Source organism: Xiphophorus maculatus, chromosome 18 (assembly GCF_002775205.1).
Source record: "Xiphophorus maculatus strain JP 163 A chromosome 18, X_maculatus-5.0-male, whole genome shotgun sequence".
NCBI lineage: Eukaryota > Metazoa > Chordata > Actinopteri > Cyprinodontiformes > Poeciliidae > Xiphophorus > Xiphophorus maculatus.
Genome location: NC_036460.1, coordinates 13,891,884 through 13,910,659, shown reverse-complemented (window position 1 = coordinate 13,910,659; position 18,776 = coordinate 13,891,884). Strand labels below are relative to the sequence as shown.

At 36.6% G+C, this 18,776-nt stretch overlaps 1 protein-coding gene across 2 annotated transcripts in view; it reads right to left on the bottom strand.

Annotated features, from left to right (window-relative positions):
• The window catches only part of st3gal4 (ST3 beta-galactoside alpha-2,3-sialyltransferase 4), a 28,168-nt gene extending 14,241 nt beyond the window's left edge, over positions 1-13,927 (bottom strand). For both annotated transcript variants that reach the window (XM_014472457.2, XM_023351517.1), the window contains exons 1-4: positions 13,654-13,927; positions 5,646-5,717; positions 1,996-2,077; positions 1,643-1,732 (exon numbers count right to left, since the gene is read on the bottom strand). In XM_014472457.2, coding sequence (XP_014327943.1) covers positions 1,643-1,732; positions 1,996-2,077; positions 5,646-5,667 — 194 coding nt within the window. In that variant the 5' untranslated portion in view covers positions 5,668-5,717; positions 13,654-13,927. The remainder of the gene's footprint in view (positions 1-1,642; positions 1,733-1,995; positions 2,078-5,645; positions 5,718-13,653) is intronic.
• Between the last annotated feature and the right edge of the window lie 4,849 nt (positions 13,928-18,776).

Sequence of the window (18,776 nt, the reverse complement as noted above, 5' to 3'; positions counted from 1 at the left end):
TCCTTTTCTTGACTGGTCAGAAAACATTCATGACCTTTAACCCTATAGAAAATCTATGGGTTGTTAAGACCCAACAAGGTAGATGACCTGATGGCAGCTATCAAAGCAATCTGGGCTTCCATTACACTTACACAGTGCCACAGCCTGATCAGCTCTCTGCTACATCTTATGGATGCAGTAATTGATGTAAGAGGAAACCAAACCAAGTGTTGAGCTACAGAATTGTACATAGCACCTGTCAGAAGTCTGGCATTGAGCTTGAAAAAAAAAACATACAAAAAAACAAAAACAAACATGTTTTTGGTCTAATGTGATATTCTAATTTGCTGAGACACTGACATTTGGGGTTTTATCTGTAAGCCAAATTTATTAGAAGTAGAAATAATTAAAGCTTGCAGAGTAGAAAATGACCACTTCACTAACTGAGATGCAAGAAGGAAAGAAAACTGTATTTTTTAATGCAATATTGTAATTTTTGAGACATGCATAATATGCATGTCACATGGTATGTTGCACAGTATTCATTACCTAGATGTGCTTGTCATCTAGTTTTCAATTAGGGCAGACTTAACCACAGCGTGACAGTCATACCAGCACATGAAAACCAACCTTAATCATGTACTTGACATATACCTGAACCTGCTCAAATGTTCTTGTAACCATTCTTGATATTAACCAGACTCATGAGACGATCAACAATTTACATGATGTCATTCATCAGCAATTTTCCCCCTTTAAATTGCTTCACTGACGGTCTCTGCTGAGGAGCAGGAAAAGGGGGAAAAAAACAACATTAACAGAGCCTGTCGAGTGAAACTAATGTGGCAGATTGTAATATGTAAAACAAATTCTTTCCCACATTCACTGGCATCAGACTGCAGCACTTTATGATCTCCGTCTTTGACAGAGAGTCTCCCAGACATTTATTACCCACATAAGGGAGCTGGCTCCCTGCAGGACATCCGGACAGACCTCTGTAGGAGAGGTCTAATTAGTGAAATGTCTCTGATTGCCAGGAAAACCTTCTCATGAGTGTAAAAACACAAAAACAATGGGCAGTTAATCTTAAACTAATTGCATGCCTTTGCAAAGATCTTCAATTTGAACTGCTTCAATTGGAAAACAGTGGACATTTTTTCCATTGTTTTTAGTTTCGATTTGTTCAAAATAAATAAAAACCCACCGGGCAAACAAGCACTGATCCTAGACGAGGTCGAATCACGTCACAGATAGCGACCATATCTATATTTTCTGAGAGCCCACATAAATACCAGCAATCCCTTGATATTATTGAAAGGAATGAATGAGAAGGGGGTTGATGACATCAAGCAAGGATTCCTTATCAAACCATGGCTTTGTCTCTTTCCAAAGAGTTTATCAAGAGCACATTCATAGAAGAGATTTTTCTCTTTTTTTTTCGTCTTATTCATTCACTCTCAAAATTACTTCCGGAATGCATTCGACTTGAGAAAATGAAAGTTGATATAAAGACTGTCTGGATGGAAACTCATTCCTTAATGGTATGTTTTGCTCCAGTTCTTCCTAAATATGCCACCCATTTGTTCCTGTAATGCAGTGAGTGAGAAGTTGAGGGGGAGGAGAAGGAATGGTGCAAAAAAAACACAAAAATGCCATTACTCACTTAAAGTTAAGGCTCTCCCACTTTTTTTGAGTTAGCCAGCCTCCACACAGCGACTTGCTACTGCTCAGAATCTTACTGGAACCGCCATACCTGAAAAACACAAATACCACCACTAAGAAACAGCTGCTGAAATCCCAAAGAAAATGTGTGCCAGTAATAGTTTCCAGATCACTGAAAAAGAAAAAAGTGCAGGAGTGGGTACATATGAGGTTTCATTTTGCAAAAAAAAAAAAAAATGCTGTATGTTTTTTTTAACCTGAAGTGACTAAGCACTGTGCAGGCCTCGTGAGATGACGGTTTTACCAGAAATGGGCAGCATGCAGAGTGTACGACTTCAATGTGTGTTGAATTACCTCCGGAGTACGATGTAGGAGTAGTAGTATGTGACAACGGAGATGAAGAGCACGAGAATTGGGAGAAGCCTAAGGCACCATGCTGAAGTGATAAAAAAAAAAAAAAAAGTTAAAATAAAAGTACGCAATATATATTTTGTTATATCTTTACAGCATTTTTTCTTTAGTACAGTGTAAGATGTAAAAATAGACAAAAAAGTTAAACACCTTTGCCACATAATCTGAGCAGGTGTACATTTGTGCCAACATAAGTGAAAAGAGAAACTGAGATAAGCTTACTGGTCTTCTAGTATCAGTGGCTATTTAGAGTCACATTTTCAAGATCACAGTGGAATATCCACATATTAGAGTTTCAGGTTACAAGCAAGGTGGACCCTTTGACCTTTGGTACAGAACCTATTAATATCTGTTTGAATTCAGGCAAAGTTTCAAGAAATGCAAGCTAGACCACTAAAAATTTGAATCAAAAGCTAACGGGCAGATTGAATTTGATTAACTTGTTGCTGGTGGAACTGGGTTTCCAGCAGTGGCAGCAGCTGGTGAAAAACTATTGGTGGGTCTGATGTGTCTACAGATTTCCCTCCTACATCCTAACGTATTTGTGAAAATGTCACCATGTCGTGACAGTATGGTACAAGCAGATAATGTGGGGGAAAAAAAGAAGAAAAAAGAAAGGAGCTTCTCTGCCTTTTCCCAGTCCTAATTAGAAACAACCAATCAGAACCAGGAGGGTCTTTGCACTGCCAATCTGTGTGGTTGTAATTTTATGTAAAAGCCTTCTATCATTGTGCCTTCTTTGTCAGGCAGTTGAGCCTTTTTAAATCCCTGCCACTGATGCTGCTACCCCAACAGATGACGTTGGAAGAGAGGACACTCTCGACAGACATGTAGCATCTTGTTGCAAACCTAGAAAGATAAGCTTTCTCCAGAAGTAATCTGCCGTGTCCTTTTATGTAGATTGTGTCTGCTTTCCAGTTGGTTGTCCACATGAACACCATGGTATTTTCTTCAATCACTTTTCAATCACTTTTCTTCAATCACAATGTTAACTAAATCTAAGAACCCACGGAGGAACAGAAGCCGTAGCTTACCACCCGTTTGTAAAATCCTTTGCATTGTCCACTGAAGGTGGAGAATTCGGGCTAAACTACTTATCTGCTATTGTTGCCTTTATTAAATTTATTACCATGGAAAGCAAAAACCTTCTGGGATCTTCCAGGCAGTGGTGAAATTTGAGAGTGTCAAAGACAGGTTCAGTTGCACCAAATGTTTATCACTTTCCTCTAACAACCAAACACGATTGGCTATTTAGCTCCACTACTTGGTCGCTATCAGCAGCGCTAAAGAAAAGAACTGAGTCTGTTGGGAAAAATCTACTGTTAAATTCACTGGTTCCCACGGTAGAATTTTAAAATCGTTGGCTGATTTTCAAACCCTGAGAGATCACACACACACACACCACGTTAAAAAAAATCATAGGTATAACAGTTTTGTGTCCAGCCAAACAAGCAGGAGCAAAACACCCGTACTAATTCCACTCATGAACATTTAAATTCCAGATTTAAAAAAACCCCATAACATCTGTACAGGAATTCAGAGCAAACAAACATGGCAGATGATTTAGAAGCAATGGAGACATTTTGTAGAGTTCTCTTGAGCGATACAAATGTTACAAAGAGAAGAGACTTTTAGTAAAGGAGCAGAGCTCTGGTTGAATTAATACATGTTTTGTTATAATCAACTTGTATCAAGTTAATGATGGGTAGCTGAAAAGTTACCAGGTGCATCAATTGCTGTCCAACTCTTCATCCTGTCATTTCGGTTACGACATGCTTAAGATTAACTGTCATTCCAATAATTGAGGCGTTCTAAGATTGTCAGAAAGGGGAAATGAGGACAAAAATCGGCATAAAAATCTTGTCACGTGAACAAGAGTTTAGTTGGTGAAAACGTGAAAATAATTCAGATTACACTATTAAGGAAATAGGCAAATACAATTTTTAATTATGTTTAGAGAACATTTTTAGATTATTTTTTCCCCTCGTCATCAGGGACGGCACTCCAGTGCCCCCTATGGACCAGCCGCCGCTGGTTTCAAGATTTTTGCTTTTGAAGCAGTAATCCCTTCTACCTAACCTAACAGAAAGCCTGGCATCTACAAAGTGTAATTAAGACAAGTAAGAAAGTACAATATCCAAGCAGAATCACATGCAGTGTAGGCATGGCAGGTTACTGGTATACTAATGCTTTAAAAGGTTGTGGTTTTGAAACTACTGATGTTTTTAAACCATTAAAATGAGTTATGATTTTTGTCAATACAGTGTCAATGTGGTTTGAGTTTTCTCCAGCTGTATGAAGCGTAGACTTACACCATTACACCTCTCATACCTGATGCTGTATCGTGTTAGACCAGCTGGTTGATAGACTACTACACTTTTGGTATTACAGGAAAGACAAATTTAGCTGTTTGGAACAAATTACCGTTTTTAGAAAAACCTAGGTCTCAGCATAGAAAGTAAATGAGCGCCACCCTTTGCTTTCATTACAGCAATGCTGTTCATAATCAGCAGTACACAAGAGGCAGGTCTGTCAAGCAGCTAACTGTTCGAGATGACACCCGGACTAGTTAGCTAGACAAAAAGTTGCAATAAGTTCTTAAAAACTATTACTAAAGTTAACTAATGCACTGTAAATGCTATTTGCAGAAAAGTTTAAAATCAAAATATGCAAGGAATTGCTACTAAAAAAAACTATTCCTACTGTTGAATAAGAAAAAAAACTTAGCATTTTTCCTGAACTAACAAGTCACACTTTTTTTTGCCCCATAGTTTTGCTAGTCCTGCAACTTATAGTCCAGTGCAATTTCTTTTAATGACACATTTATTGACTGTTGTATTACATGTTAAATCATATTGACAGAAATGTGCCAACGAGTAAATATTACCATCTGCAGCTGCAAGGAAACCTAATCGCAGGCTGAGGATTGAGTCCACACAAAGGGTACTTAAAGATTATGCTGCCAGGAGAGGCCGGCGAATGGTGCAGTTTTGTCTCCAAGCCTTGGTAGTTGCCAAGGAGATTAATATAAATTACTTTCGGGCAGGCCTTCAGACAGCATTTTGCCGGCGGAGCAGACATGTTCCTGACCACCCTGGACATCGGTGCATCAGAAACTGCCAGCAGACTTCCAAACCAAGCTCGACTGGTTGCATTAGTATGTTGAAAAGCAGGCAACTGAACACAACTTGTCAACATATCATGTGCTTAACATGGTTAAGGTCTCCCTTACGTTTGACAACTTCTAAATAAATGTGGCCAGCCGAGGGCAACTGTGGTTTTTCCTTTTCATTAGGCTTTTTTTTAATGATGCAATTCATCCTCCAAAGCAGCTTAGTCTAAAAAATATGGTAATTGAACCGACATTAAAAATGCTCTCCAATATTTATTTATAGCCTTCAGGATTTTGGTATATGGACTTGAGCAAAAGTAAAACAATATGGAAAGCTATTCTGTCATTTTAGCATAAGGGAAAAGGACATAACTGACTCATGACAAATGTAGAAGGGCTTTCATTTGTGAGAATTAATGTCAATATCCCATCAAGACAGACATCCAAATCTGATGTAATCAGTGTTATAAGAAAATCTTACTTTTAGCAGTAGTCTGGGACATCTTCACATCCTCCTTAGTCTGCTCATGTCTCCACAGTGCATGATCTTACCCTGAGTGAGACAAACAAATGAAAATACTTAGATTTACTGGAAAACTGTGCTCTCTGGAAAATAATTCTAGTAAAATCCAGTGTTCACAAAACACTTAAGATTTTTTGGCACTAGTGGCCTCTGTTGAACAGCAAATTGTGAGGAAACTAGGAGGAGAGAGAGGGGAAGATTAACAGCAAATGGCCTGCAACCAGAAATTGAACCGAGGACAACTGTGTCAAGGATCATTATATTACATATTTGGTGTACTACCTTATGTACCATGAACCTTGTCTTTTATCTACTGACAGCTCATGTGTCATCAATGACCTCAAATCCCATCTGATTATGTCTTGAGCAAAATGAATCTTGTGCTTGTTATGTTGGAATAGGAGTAATGCAATACTGGTGTAACTCCTACACAGAACCATGCTCATTTTACCCATGAGTCAGCAAAATAGTGAAAACCACATGACCAGTTCAAATAACTACAAGGACACACTGCAGATTGTGCACTGTAATATGTTCTATGAACTTTCAAGAGGATTCCTATGAGTATATTAAAACCTGAAAAATGATACAGCCTTCTCAATGAGAATAAGGCCATAATGTACCGATACTGAGCAGGATATGGGGCATTGCATATAAAATGGGCAAATTGCCAACAAATGTGAACAACAAGCAGTAACTTTTCTTGTCAACACAGAATATGGACAGAACCATATTATTTTTATTCATTAGTTACTCAAAGCTGCAGTCAGTAACTTTTTTTTATAACACATTTGTCAAGACTGTCACTATGTTGTGAAAACGTAATAAGAGAGGTAATCTGAAACAACCTAACTTTACAGGAAAACTTTATCTGCATTTTTTGGTGGCCAGGCTAACTACCCTGAGCATTCATGGCAGGCTCTGCCATAGAGACCAGAGATAGAGAAGCACGTACACTAGCATGACTGACAGGACTAAAACCCTCCTCCTGGCTCAGATCAGTTGGTTCTGACGAAGCATGGTGCATTTCTGCAGATGGCAGTAAGATCACAGGGAGATGGAAAAAATGTAATTCGGCATTAAGACAAATTGTCATAGCATCTGATGATCCAGTGTATGTTGACTTCCTCAGCAGCACTTTAATGGTAATACAGAACCATTCACTTGCAAAGTAATACAAAACCACACACTACCCTGATAAAGATTTTTTACAAAAACAAAGGTCAATTGGAAAAACAATTTCTTACAATAAAACTGGAACAAAACTTGTTTAAATTTAAAAAAAAAAAAGCTCAATTTCAAAGTGATCTCAGCAACAAAGTAAAATTTTATTCATAAATTAATATTTGAAATTGTCTTGATAAATGCTGGCAACCGATCAGTAAAATGGTTGTAGATATTGTAGTAAATTTTCACCCTTACAAAAAGTCACAATTGGAATTTTTTTGGTTCCAAACGACAAATGTGCTACTATTTAACCAAAAAATTATATATAGCTCTACTTTTTCCCTATCCCCATTTTATCACAAAGAATGTTTCCTTGCCGATTACATGAAAGACGTTCAAGTTCTTCCAACAAAATTAATACAATAAGTCACATGTCTAAAATATTCTTTTGTGACTGCGCTTAAAGTATTTTAGAGTCAATTCTTTTGAAATGCTCTCTGAAATAGTTTTTTTATACAATTATGTCAATGTATGCTTTGAACTTTGTTAAAAGTTCGGTTCTGCAAAGAGTCTAAGTAATTAGTTTATCACGTTTAGGAATGTTACTGACACTTCAATGCTGCTAAACAGCATCTTTTCTATCAGCGTCCTACACGTTTTTTTATGCCTCACCATCTGCTGAAAGGTATCAGTCACAAACAGGACGGATGAAGTTGACCCACCAATGTTACATCTATGCTCCACCTCAGAAAGTAATTACAAACTCATCGCAACCATGATCCATAAGGGAACAAGAATATAATGTAATATTCAACACAAAAAAACCACATGTAAATAAAACAGAGCCACCAGATATGCTTAAAAATGTCAATTCTCAGGTTCCACATGAAAAAGAGAATTATATTTTGCCTACACTTTCATTTTAATTAGTACCGTTTTTATTTTGCAGTTTTATTTTCAGATATTTTAATGCTCTAAAATGTTAATGTACTGTTACAGTAGTGTTGATGGTTGTTCATGTGGACAGAGAAAAAAATAAATAAATAAAATTAATAGGTAGTCAAATAATTTGTATGCTACTTATTACTAAATCAACATTGAAAGGAAATCGAATTGTGACCGGCAGAATCAAAACTGAATTGAGGTTCTTAAAAATACCCAGCCCTAATAATTTATGTTTTCTCAAATTAATATTCAAGTTTATCAACAATCTAGCTTCTGAAATCTCTTGGTTAATTTCACCTGGAGACAAAGCAGAAGGTAACCCGGAAGGTAACAATAGAAGCACAGTCGCTGGAGTGTTTCAGATACAGTGTTCAAAGCAGGCCAGACTGGGAAAAGAAAGAGCACACAACACTGCAAGGCTCTCTGGATTGTTGACTGAAGATGTTTGGCACCAGCAGAAAGAAATATTTAGTCAGGTCAGAAAAGCTCTTCAACAAAGACATGCTTAAATTATTTCTGTACATCTAAGGATGTTCCTTAGATGTATTACAAAGGATACATAAAATCTTTTAATAATAAATATTTCTCCCAGACTGCTATAAATCCCACAGCATTGTACATTGTATTTTAAGTAGCTAAATTTTGAGCCAGTCTGAGAAGAGCACCCTTTTACACCCTTTGCCTTCCTCTGACCCTCGTAACATCTGGTAATTCATTACCAGAAGTTATAATAACTTCAATAGTAGTTCCGCTATTGAAAACAGATTTGAGGTTGGGCCACTAGAAAGTTATTCTGGCACCTGAGCTGAAGAACACTGCAACTCCTCCACATATACCATGGCTGCTTTTCTGATTAATCGTCTCATTGCCAGGCTGGTCAGTTTTGATTCAAAGCTATATCTTGGTAGGTTTGCACATCTGTCTCTCTCTTTCCAGTGTTGGAATGATGGATAGTGAGTCACAGTAGCTGTGTTTCCATTAACCACAGAATGGCACAAACTGAAATTACAAAAATTTGTTCATTTAATGGAAAATGCATCAATTTAGAAAAATCTCATGTTTTTTGATAAGCTGCTGCGCTAGGATGAGGTGGTTTGCGGCCGTATCAAAACAGATGTATTTCACAGAAATGCAATGGAAACATGGAAACAACTTTTTTCATCACAAAAGACACATGATCAACAGCCAGATGTTATTACTGGCAAAAACGATAAAGAAGACGACGACAAGAAGTAGATCTAAATTATATACGTTTATGGAAGTAATGTGACAAAGTGTGGAAAAGTGCAAGGCACCATTATACCAGGAATAGGAAATACAGTGAGGGCAACAGGGCCTCTCATACAGTCTCTGTACAGAGCATACCTTCCTGACAGATTGTTGTGCAATTTATTAGATTGATTCTAAAGAGGGTAAAGTTCTGGTAAAATGCTTTAAGACTGTCATAAATTATGACCTTCAGTGAAAAGCCTACTTCTGTAAAACTCGTTCTCATCCGCCAGCTGCTATCATTAAAGCACAGACACACAGAATAATAAAAATCTTGTGTTCTTTCAGAATAGAGATCCTAAATATCTAGAGGACTTATAATCCGTGATTTTAATCCAGTCAAACACACTTAATCTGATGACCACCTGACATTTTGAGCATTATGATAGGAAAATCTCTCAATTTGACACACGCATGTCTTAAAGCATCTGCATGTGACAAGGCATCTTTGTGAGCAAAAAACAAAAAAACGAGTGCAGAAAGTACTTTAGATGTCATAGAGAACTTGAGCATTTGTCTCAACTGTGGTGAATGTGTATTTGAGTCCCAGGATGCATGATACTATATGCTTTCTTGATGCTTTCTGGCCACATTTTGTCATGAACATAGAAGTGCAAGAAAACTGTGCTGTACTTCTATGTTAATAAGAAATTAACATAGAAAGAAACAGCTAATTGACAGCGTCCTAACCACTTTCACACATCATGCTGTCTCATGTTTCCTGTCAATAATGTTCTTAATATTTATGGTGAAACAATGTTGGTTTTAAAGCGTCCATTTCCAGCCAGAAAAATGTCATTTAAAAACCAGCAAGTGTTGGGCAATATGGACTTATAATTTTATCACAATATTTTGAGTTGCTATGCAATAAGTACTATTTATTACTTCCTTTTTAGTTAACTAGTGACTGGAATCATCACTCCCCAAACAAATACTGCTCTTGAAAAAACACCCTTTTGTGATACAATTCATTCAGACAGCAGCCACATAAAGAAGTGCGATTTGTATCACTAAGTAGGCGTGTCACAAAAAGGAATTGATCGCACAATAAATTAAAACAAGCTCAGTTTCCATTTGCATTATTATCGTCAGAGAAAAATAGTGTAAAAAAAAAAAGTAAAATAATTAAAAAAAACAAACAAACATCAATTTGAATTTATCATGTCAAAAGATTAAGGTACAATAAATGCCCACTCATAGCAGCAAGATTTACATTTTTACTCAAGTACTTTTAACTGCTAAGGTCACATGTACAAACAAAATATATGTACACATTGGCTTCACCTGTAAATTGAAACATGTTTTAGGGTTTCCATTTAGCAGCAGTTTCGGCTGTTATCACATGACTCGGTCAGGCAGCTACCTGCCTCTGTATCCATGCATGAGTTCCACCAGGTATGAGAAAACAAAAACACTTCAGAAGATTCATTCAGTTTCATTTTGGCATATTCTTATTTGCAAGTATGCTCATCTTGTAATTTCTCCCCATTAAAATAAGCTGAGTGATCTATTGGAAAAATTAGAGAAAGTAAATGGAATTCATATTGCCCAAATTTTAGACGTTTCTGTCACTGTAGTAATATGATTAAATGTTATTTTAAAATAACTGGTGGCATTTATTAATGTAATTTAACATTTCTGATTTTTTTTTTTTGTTCTATCTTAGGTGTAATGGTTTTACACGTTGAAGCAAACATTTGAGAAAATAATCATAAAATGCTGACCATAAATCAAGCAGCTGTAGAAACTACCTTAATGACATACTTTTAACATGTTTAGGTGCACTTGCTCTTAGTTATCAGGCTCAGGATTTTCAGTAGTTAAACTATGATTATTCTGTTTAAGATAAAGTGATTGGTTAGTTTCTGCACAAGTTTAAAATGGCAACTCTCTAACAAAACATTGCAACTGTTTACACTGACTTAATTTTGAGAACAGCAAGCAAAGGCAGGGTCTGCAAAGACAGAATGCAATGGGGTGCATCTGTGCATGTAAACAAATCCAGAAACAGAACTTCTAGTGATTCAGCAGGTCAATTCCAGTTACTGCTCTGAAACTCAATCAGATGTTTGCTGTATCTATAAAATAGAAAAATTCTGTATAGTTTCCATTGGTAGGTGACCCTTTTCCATTGGTTTGGTACTGTTCACTCAAACGTGTCACAGAAAGGATAAATATCTTCAGGACTCACCATCCTCATCTACCATTTGCACTAAACAGCATGTGATTTACCCGGGCCATTACTGCTTCTGGTTTGTTGCTCAGCAAAAGGTTGCAAACATACAAAAGACAGTAAGAGATTCCTTGGTTACAGGGTGTGTTTGAACCTCATTTATAAGCCTGAAGGATGCTATTTTGAAAAGACAAGGAGCTGCTAAGCTGTTACTGGAGCAAAATACAGAAAGATGCTTCGATGGTGAATGAACTGCCTTGCTGCTAAACAGGAAATGTCATAACGGAAGTCTCAGCAGCAGGTGAAGTTTGTTTTTGTCTTACTCTTTAGATGGTGTGTGATCTTTGGGAGAACTATGCAAGGGACCTAATGTGTGCAACAATATGCAAGCATTTACTACATCAGTGGCCCTCAACTTGCCCCTCCTCCCCTAAGTAACTTAGCAGAATGACAGTTTACTTTTGGGGGGAAAAAAGGAAAAAAAAAACACCAGTGGTTGTGTAATGTGATGCCATACAAGGAACAGTTACATGTTCCTAAGATGAACATTTTGAGGCCAGATTTTTCAAGTCTCACTAATTGATTCAAGCAGGAATGAGTCACTGTTGTACAGAGCAGATCATGTGTTTCAGCCGCTTTGCTGAAAAGATCCCACAACCTTAAACTCCTTTAATTTCAACATTTAACAAGGCTTCCTTATCAAAAAGCCTGCACCAACAGAAAAAGATTACGAAGAGAAAAAGTTATTAAGCAATCAAAAGAAAAAAAATTGAAATTCTAAAATTTAACAATATTTTAAACAATAAAGTCACAAAAAATATATATAGTGCCAGCAATGACAGTGAAACTCTCACCAAGATGATGGTGGCGCTAAACACAGCAGATGAAGACAAATCAGGTGAAGAAGAAGGAAAAGAAACAAACAGACAAACATTTATTTATTTATTTTTTTTTTGGAGTTGATAAGTTGAACAGAAATCATCCAGAACCCACCTTGTTGGCCAAGTGATCCCCAGAGAAAATATACTAAAATACCAGAAAACAAATTGGTCTGTATGGACCAGATCCTTATTAATACTCCTAAAAGAACTGTTCGTCAATCACTTGTTCTACTTAGTTCAAAGTACTTAAGACAGTGGTTTCCAATCAGTCCTCACGAACTACTGTCCTACACAAGATAAGATAATTTATTAGTCTCCCATAGGATAAATTTTCCCAAGAAGCAAGGGCAAAACTGCAGAACAACAACAAGAACAGCACATCCAAAAAGGACAATAGCCATAAATACAAAAAAGTAAAAGTACATAAAAACACAAATGTCAGATCGGCAGTGCATCCCCATAACCATTTCCATTCACATACAATACATCTTCTACATGTTACTTTTGATCACCATCTGGGCCTCTTATTACTCTGTACAGGCCCTGCTAGTCTGCCATTTATCAGGCTAATGGAGAGTGGTACAAACAAATGTTTCAGACTGTTATACTTACACAAAGGAAGCCTGAAACTGTATGTTTTAGAGGAATCTCTTTCCAGGACACCTGATTCAAATGATCGCATGATCTCTTCTGCATGTCATCAAATGCTGCAGAAGACCGTTAATCAGCCAGTTATATGTGACAGATGCACTGCAGGACAGCAGGCCTTGAAGACCAAGGTAAGAAACCACTGCCTTAAGGGACCATTATGGGAAGACTAATATAAAAGTAGAGATCCATCAGCTTGAGTTACAGCTCTAATTAGATGTTATTCCAATATATCTTAATTTAAAACCACCTTGGACCCTTCCTCCTGTTATGGGAAGGATGGAATATGTTTCTCAAGGACATAGTAGTTATTTTATTTTACCACCATTTACATTTTAAGATTCCTTATTCTAATTTCCTGAAAAGATCCTTGAGTTATAGGTGTAGGTATTGTGGATAAAGTCTGTTTATTAGGAATCTAAGCAAAGATATTTTTTAATGACAATGCCTCACTGAACTGCTGGTATAAGTGTGCCAGAGCAGTCATTCCCCCCTTTGTAGATGCAAACTAAACTTTCAAAACCTTACAGCCTTAAAAAAAAAATACATTGATGTTTTATTAGATTAAAAAAAATTGTAACGCGTATACTGTAAATTCTATCCATGGGTTAATGTTTGTCTTATCTTCATATACAAACTCCACCCAGCTCATTTCTGTGTAATATTGAACTATAAATAGTGCTTATACTGTCATAAAATAAAACTGCTTGACAATTGTTTTGGTTAAAAATGCGCAACACGTTCAACTGTCATGATGTGATCAAAATAAGTTGATCTTTGCTTCATCCCAAGCTCCCTATAGGCTACTCCTCCAAAAAAGAAAAAACCGTTCAAGCGACTCCTTCCTACCCGACTCAAAGCGGTTCAAATTGGTCCCACTTACCAGCGAAGCTGCTGGGCAGATGCGACCTAATCCACGCAGAAGACCTTCTCCGATCTACAGCAGTTGATGTTGCAACCAAGTTCACGTTGCTTTTGTGAGACTCCTTTTTTTTTTCTGTGGGGGGGGGGGAAAGCGAATACAAATAAAACGAACAAGCCTGTTCCGTTTACATGCGAGTGGAGGAACGTGTGATGCGGCAAAGGCACAAAACCGCTCGTCGCAGGCAGGCAGGCTCACACCCTGACTCATGTGAACGCTGCGAGCAGAAAGCGGTTTCTGGAAGGCACTCTCTCTTTTACCAGAGAGTTCCTCTTTTCTCCCCCTCCTTTTTTTTTTTAATCGGCCGAAGGACGCATGCGCATCTTGACACGCTTTTAATGTGAGGTTAATCAAAATTCTTGGGAAACAGCGAATCAGAAAGTCATGCATAGGCTAACATATAGAAACGCTAGATATTTAAAATTATAATTATAAGAATAGTAAAGTAACTTCAAATTAACATAAAATCTAATTGTGTCTCGCAGTTGTGCATCATTTAGAAAATTGGGATCTTTCCCCCATTTAAGTCACTGAAGGAACCAGATTATTGAAATTATCTTAAAGATCAGAAAAAAAATTAAATGAACAGGACATAATGTAACATAACACTCAAACATACTGACGTAGTTTCAAAGATTCAAAACTATGACAGTTACTAATGTACACTGATCAGATGGAATTAGTAAACAACGGGGCAAAAGAGTACCTTGTTAACAGATGTCAAAATAGACTGAATTCTAACTGTTTAGTTAATTTCAGTTTATTTTTAATGTTCTCATTCACAAAAAATAATTTCAATGCATTTTAAAAGAAAAACATCAAATTTACAATTATACAAAATACATAACAAAGCAAATCCATAGTGAAGTCCATAGAGGGATTCATTTTGGTGACACACAATAGACTACAATATCATCCTGAATATGATTAAGATTATTTTCCCAATTAGAATAAATATCTACGTAAGTAAACCTAGATAACTACATGCAGTAATGGATTTTGCTGCAATTTGTCACAGACTTCTGAATTGCATGAGGTTCAACTTAAGATCTTTCAGACAGAGATGAATCCTGAGCCAAGATGGATCACAAAGCTGAAGCATATTGATATTAATCATATTGTCTTCAGAGCTTGAATTTAAATTTAAATGATTGTAATGTTTTATTGCATGCATTTGTGCATATTCACCCACCTAAAATAAGCAAATACCATATTTGTCACATTGTGCTTTAAGTATGCATTTGATTTCACAGTAATGGTACTGCCAACTGTCTGACTTCTTACTACATTAGTGCACCTGAAGAACGCATTGCTTTCTCACTGCTGAGTGATGCATTTGTTTGGTTTTTGACTTCTTCCATCAGGTGTTGGCTGAAAAGATGGTGATGTTGTCACAGGCTATACTGCCAGTGCATGAATGCTGGGCCTGACTAGTGAGAGCTGACACACACGAGTCTTAGTCTTTCTGCTAAGCAGTTTTGGCAGCAGTAGCAGGTGATGGAGCAGCTCTGTTTAAAACATTGTTGGGACTTGAAAATAATCTTATTGGAATGGATCGAACAGACCATATGGCTTTCTAAATAACTTGATTTGAAAGAGACGTGAGGAGCTGGCCATCCCACTCCAGCCTGGTCCTCTTCACACACTTTTTTGACTAACTTTACAAATGAACAGATTGTTCCCAGTTTATACTGACAGCACTACTTTGATGGCACAACAGATTTTGTTTTATCTAATCCACTATAAGAAGTTTACAATATGTAAATTCAATCCCAACTGTTCTGGGCATGATTCAGATTTACACTACAACTCACATTAATAAAGATAAATATGAAAAAACATAAGTGCCAATGCTTTACAAAAGTATTTACATCCACGGAACCATTTTATATTTCATCATATTACAATGTATTTCCTTTTGAGAAGTTTTTCTCCTTTTTTTTTTTTTACAAAGAAATATTTCATTTGATAATGTAATGATAAAGTATTTTAAGCAGAACAATTTAATTAGCTTTTTAAATACACGTGATCTGCAATTATTTCATGCAAAAGCTGCTGTCATCAGTTTCCAAGATCCATGGTTTGCACTGTCCGGTATATCACATCTGTTTCTTGACAGAGAGACACCTGTTGTGATGGGAGGGGTCTCAGCTACACACAGATTCCAGAGTTTCTACCCAAGAACAGATAAATCTTGCTCACTTCTGAACATGAGAAAAGCCACGTGAAAGAGGAACAACCCGCAGTCGTTCCTCTATCCACTTTGAATTTTGACCCCTGCTGGCAAATCCAGGCAAATCCAAATATGTTGGCTGAGGTATTGAATCCTTCCAGATCAATGATCTTAGGCAAATTTTAACTAACTTTGGCAACCCTTCACATCCAGTCAGTCTTGTTGATACAATAAGCAGACATACTCGGTGTCTGTTCAGTCTGATCTGTTGTAACTACACAGAGAGTTGCTACCTACTTATACAGGGATTATAACAAAATTTCAGAGAGTCTGGGAACCAACATTTCTGGCACAGCTTTGACAAAGACCTTCAAAGCCTTTGAAATGGGGGAGATTTCCATGCTTATCTAAACATGCTCCTACTGGAGCTCAACGAATTAGTAACTGAAATTAACATTTTTCCCCATGCATATACAAGTGACTGAAAGAAGCTATTTTCTCAAATTCCACTTTCACCCTTGCATTATGCTAAGGTTAAACTTGATTAGCTTTAAAGAATGCAAAGTACTCTTTAAGTTTCAAACAAGACTCCATATCCTTAGAAACAACTAATTTTGTACAACAAAAAAAGAAAATATGCACCCGTGTTATGAATTATAAAAGTTTCTAAAAGAAGAGACATTGGTGGTGTTCTGTGTCAGAAATGCCAAAACAGAGAATAGCCGTAGCATGCTAGTTGGATTAAATATGGCTTAATCTACTCCACCATCCACTCACATCTTTTATCGTTTTTCATCTGTCCATCCAACCATCAGAGGTCCACACCTTAGCTCCGAGGCTGAGAAAGCTCATTGAAAGAAAGCTCATTTCAGCTGCTTCTATTATCCTTTCAGACATGATCAATAATTCATGACCATAAATGGGAGTTGTAATTTAGATGGATTGTAGATTAGGAGTTGGACTTTTGTCTCAGATCTTTCTTCACCACAATAAACTGGAACAATTTCCTAACCCTTCGTCCGATCACCAGTGAGTGAAACACCAACAAACTTGAACTCCATTTGCAGTACATACCTTCCCATCTGGAGAGGAAACAGTTTTTTGTTTTTTTTTTCTGGTTGAGAGCAATGTTCTCATGCAGCCTCTGAAATGCAGATTAAAGGTCATTGTTTGAAGACACACACAAAGCATGAAATCATCTGCAAAAAACAAAGATCAAATATTGAGGGTCCCAATCTTATGCCCTCCTGTCAATGACAACTACATTGCTGAGATTCAGTACATTTAATTTCAGAGTTTAGCTTAATAATCACACAAAAAGCCCACGCCCACAGCACACACTGTGTGCTTATCACAAAGTGATACACACAAAATAAATCTGTGTGCTGTGGGCGTGGGCTTTAATTATAATATTAACGTGAGTAAAATAAGTTGTTTGTCATCTTGTTCCCTAATGTCTATCTATACAAGACAGTTTTGACCTGTAATAGCAGATGTCGCTACGGTTAATATAGCAAAAATGCAGGCAATTTGTTTTTTGGAAGTGTGCTATATTAGATTTTAGAATCAGATAAGGTACTTACCAATTTATCAGTTTGCAACAGGAAACATTACTGATTTTTAACAGGATCTTAAATTGAAAGCCAGTCATATTGTAAGACGAAATGTCTAACATTGCAAGGTTGACAAACTCACAAAGTCTTCTGCTTTTTTTATTTAATTTTCATTAAGTTGTCCAGAGTCAATAATTAAATCTTGATACAGAGGTTACTTATCTTTTTGTACTAAATCACAAAAACGAACAATTAAATACTGCAAATTTAGGAAATTGGAAATTAAAAATTAAAAATAGTAAGATAAAGTGCAAAGCTTCTCAGAAAAGAAAAGTGTAGCCTCTATATTTCTGTTGTATACTTTATGTCTATTATAACATCTCTTTCTTAATTGTAAGGTTTCAAGATTAGCAAAAATAAGGGATACAACTGTTTTATTGCAACCTTTTCCTCACTGTTCCGTCCTGGAAACAGGTTAATTGTTCACAATGGGAACATTCAAATGTCAACCAAGAAGGTTAAGTTGACCTTTCAAAGAAAATAAAACTTAGTCGATTCTATAATTGTTTTGATTAGGAGCACACAGAAAGTGCTCCCAAGTGATGGCTGCTGTGAAGATGGCCCTGTAGGAAAAATCCTTTGATAGAATATGGTGGCAACATTTCAGATCTCTTAAACATAAGAAAATAAGAAAAAGATAAAAAATATATTTTAACAACCTCAACTTAGATATCCACCAATCATCCTGCACAAAGCTGGGAGTCATGAGCAACCTTTTAGCATAGAAAAGGGAGGGTATTAAAGTCTTCACATGTGAATTTATCAGTCTAACAACAGTGACAATGAAGGATGTCCTCGGTCTATTGGTGTTACGCTGCATCGTTCTGTATCTCCTCCGTAGTGGTAAAATTGAAACAAGGCCCAAAGTGAATGGCTGGCATCAGCACTGATCACTAAGATTGTCAAGAGAGAGGCCAGCAATTTTAATCACTTTTTTAGGAATACTTGGTAAGCAATTCATATTCCTGACTGAAAGTGACCCATGCCAATCAATAAGAGAATAGGTAAGAATGAACTAAATAGAAAGCTCCCTTTTATAGAAAGAGGAACTGTTATAGATCCAAAACATAAAATCGTCACACACATTTGTCTTGTTAAAATAAAGTATAGCAATCTCCTAATTTTGTGAGTAGACCATGGAATTAAAGCAAAATCACAAATATGCATGCATAATAAAGAATAAAAACTTTGGTTGTACCAAATATTTTCCTTTTAAAGATTCTGTTAACATCGAAAGACTTTCACTTTAAAAAGAAAAAAAAAAAAAAGGCTCCATCTGCTTTCGGTGCCTGTGCTGG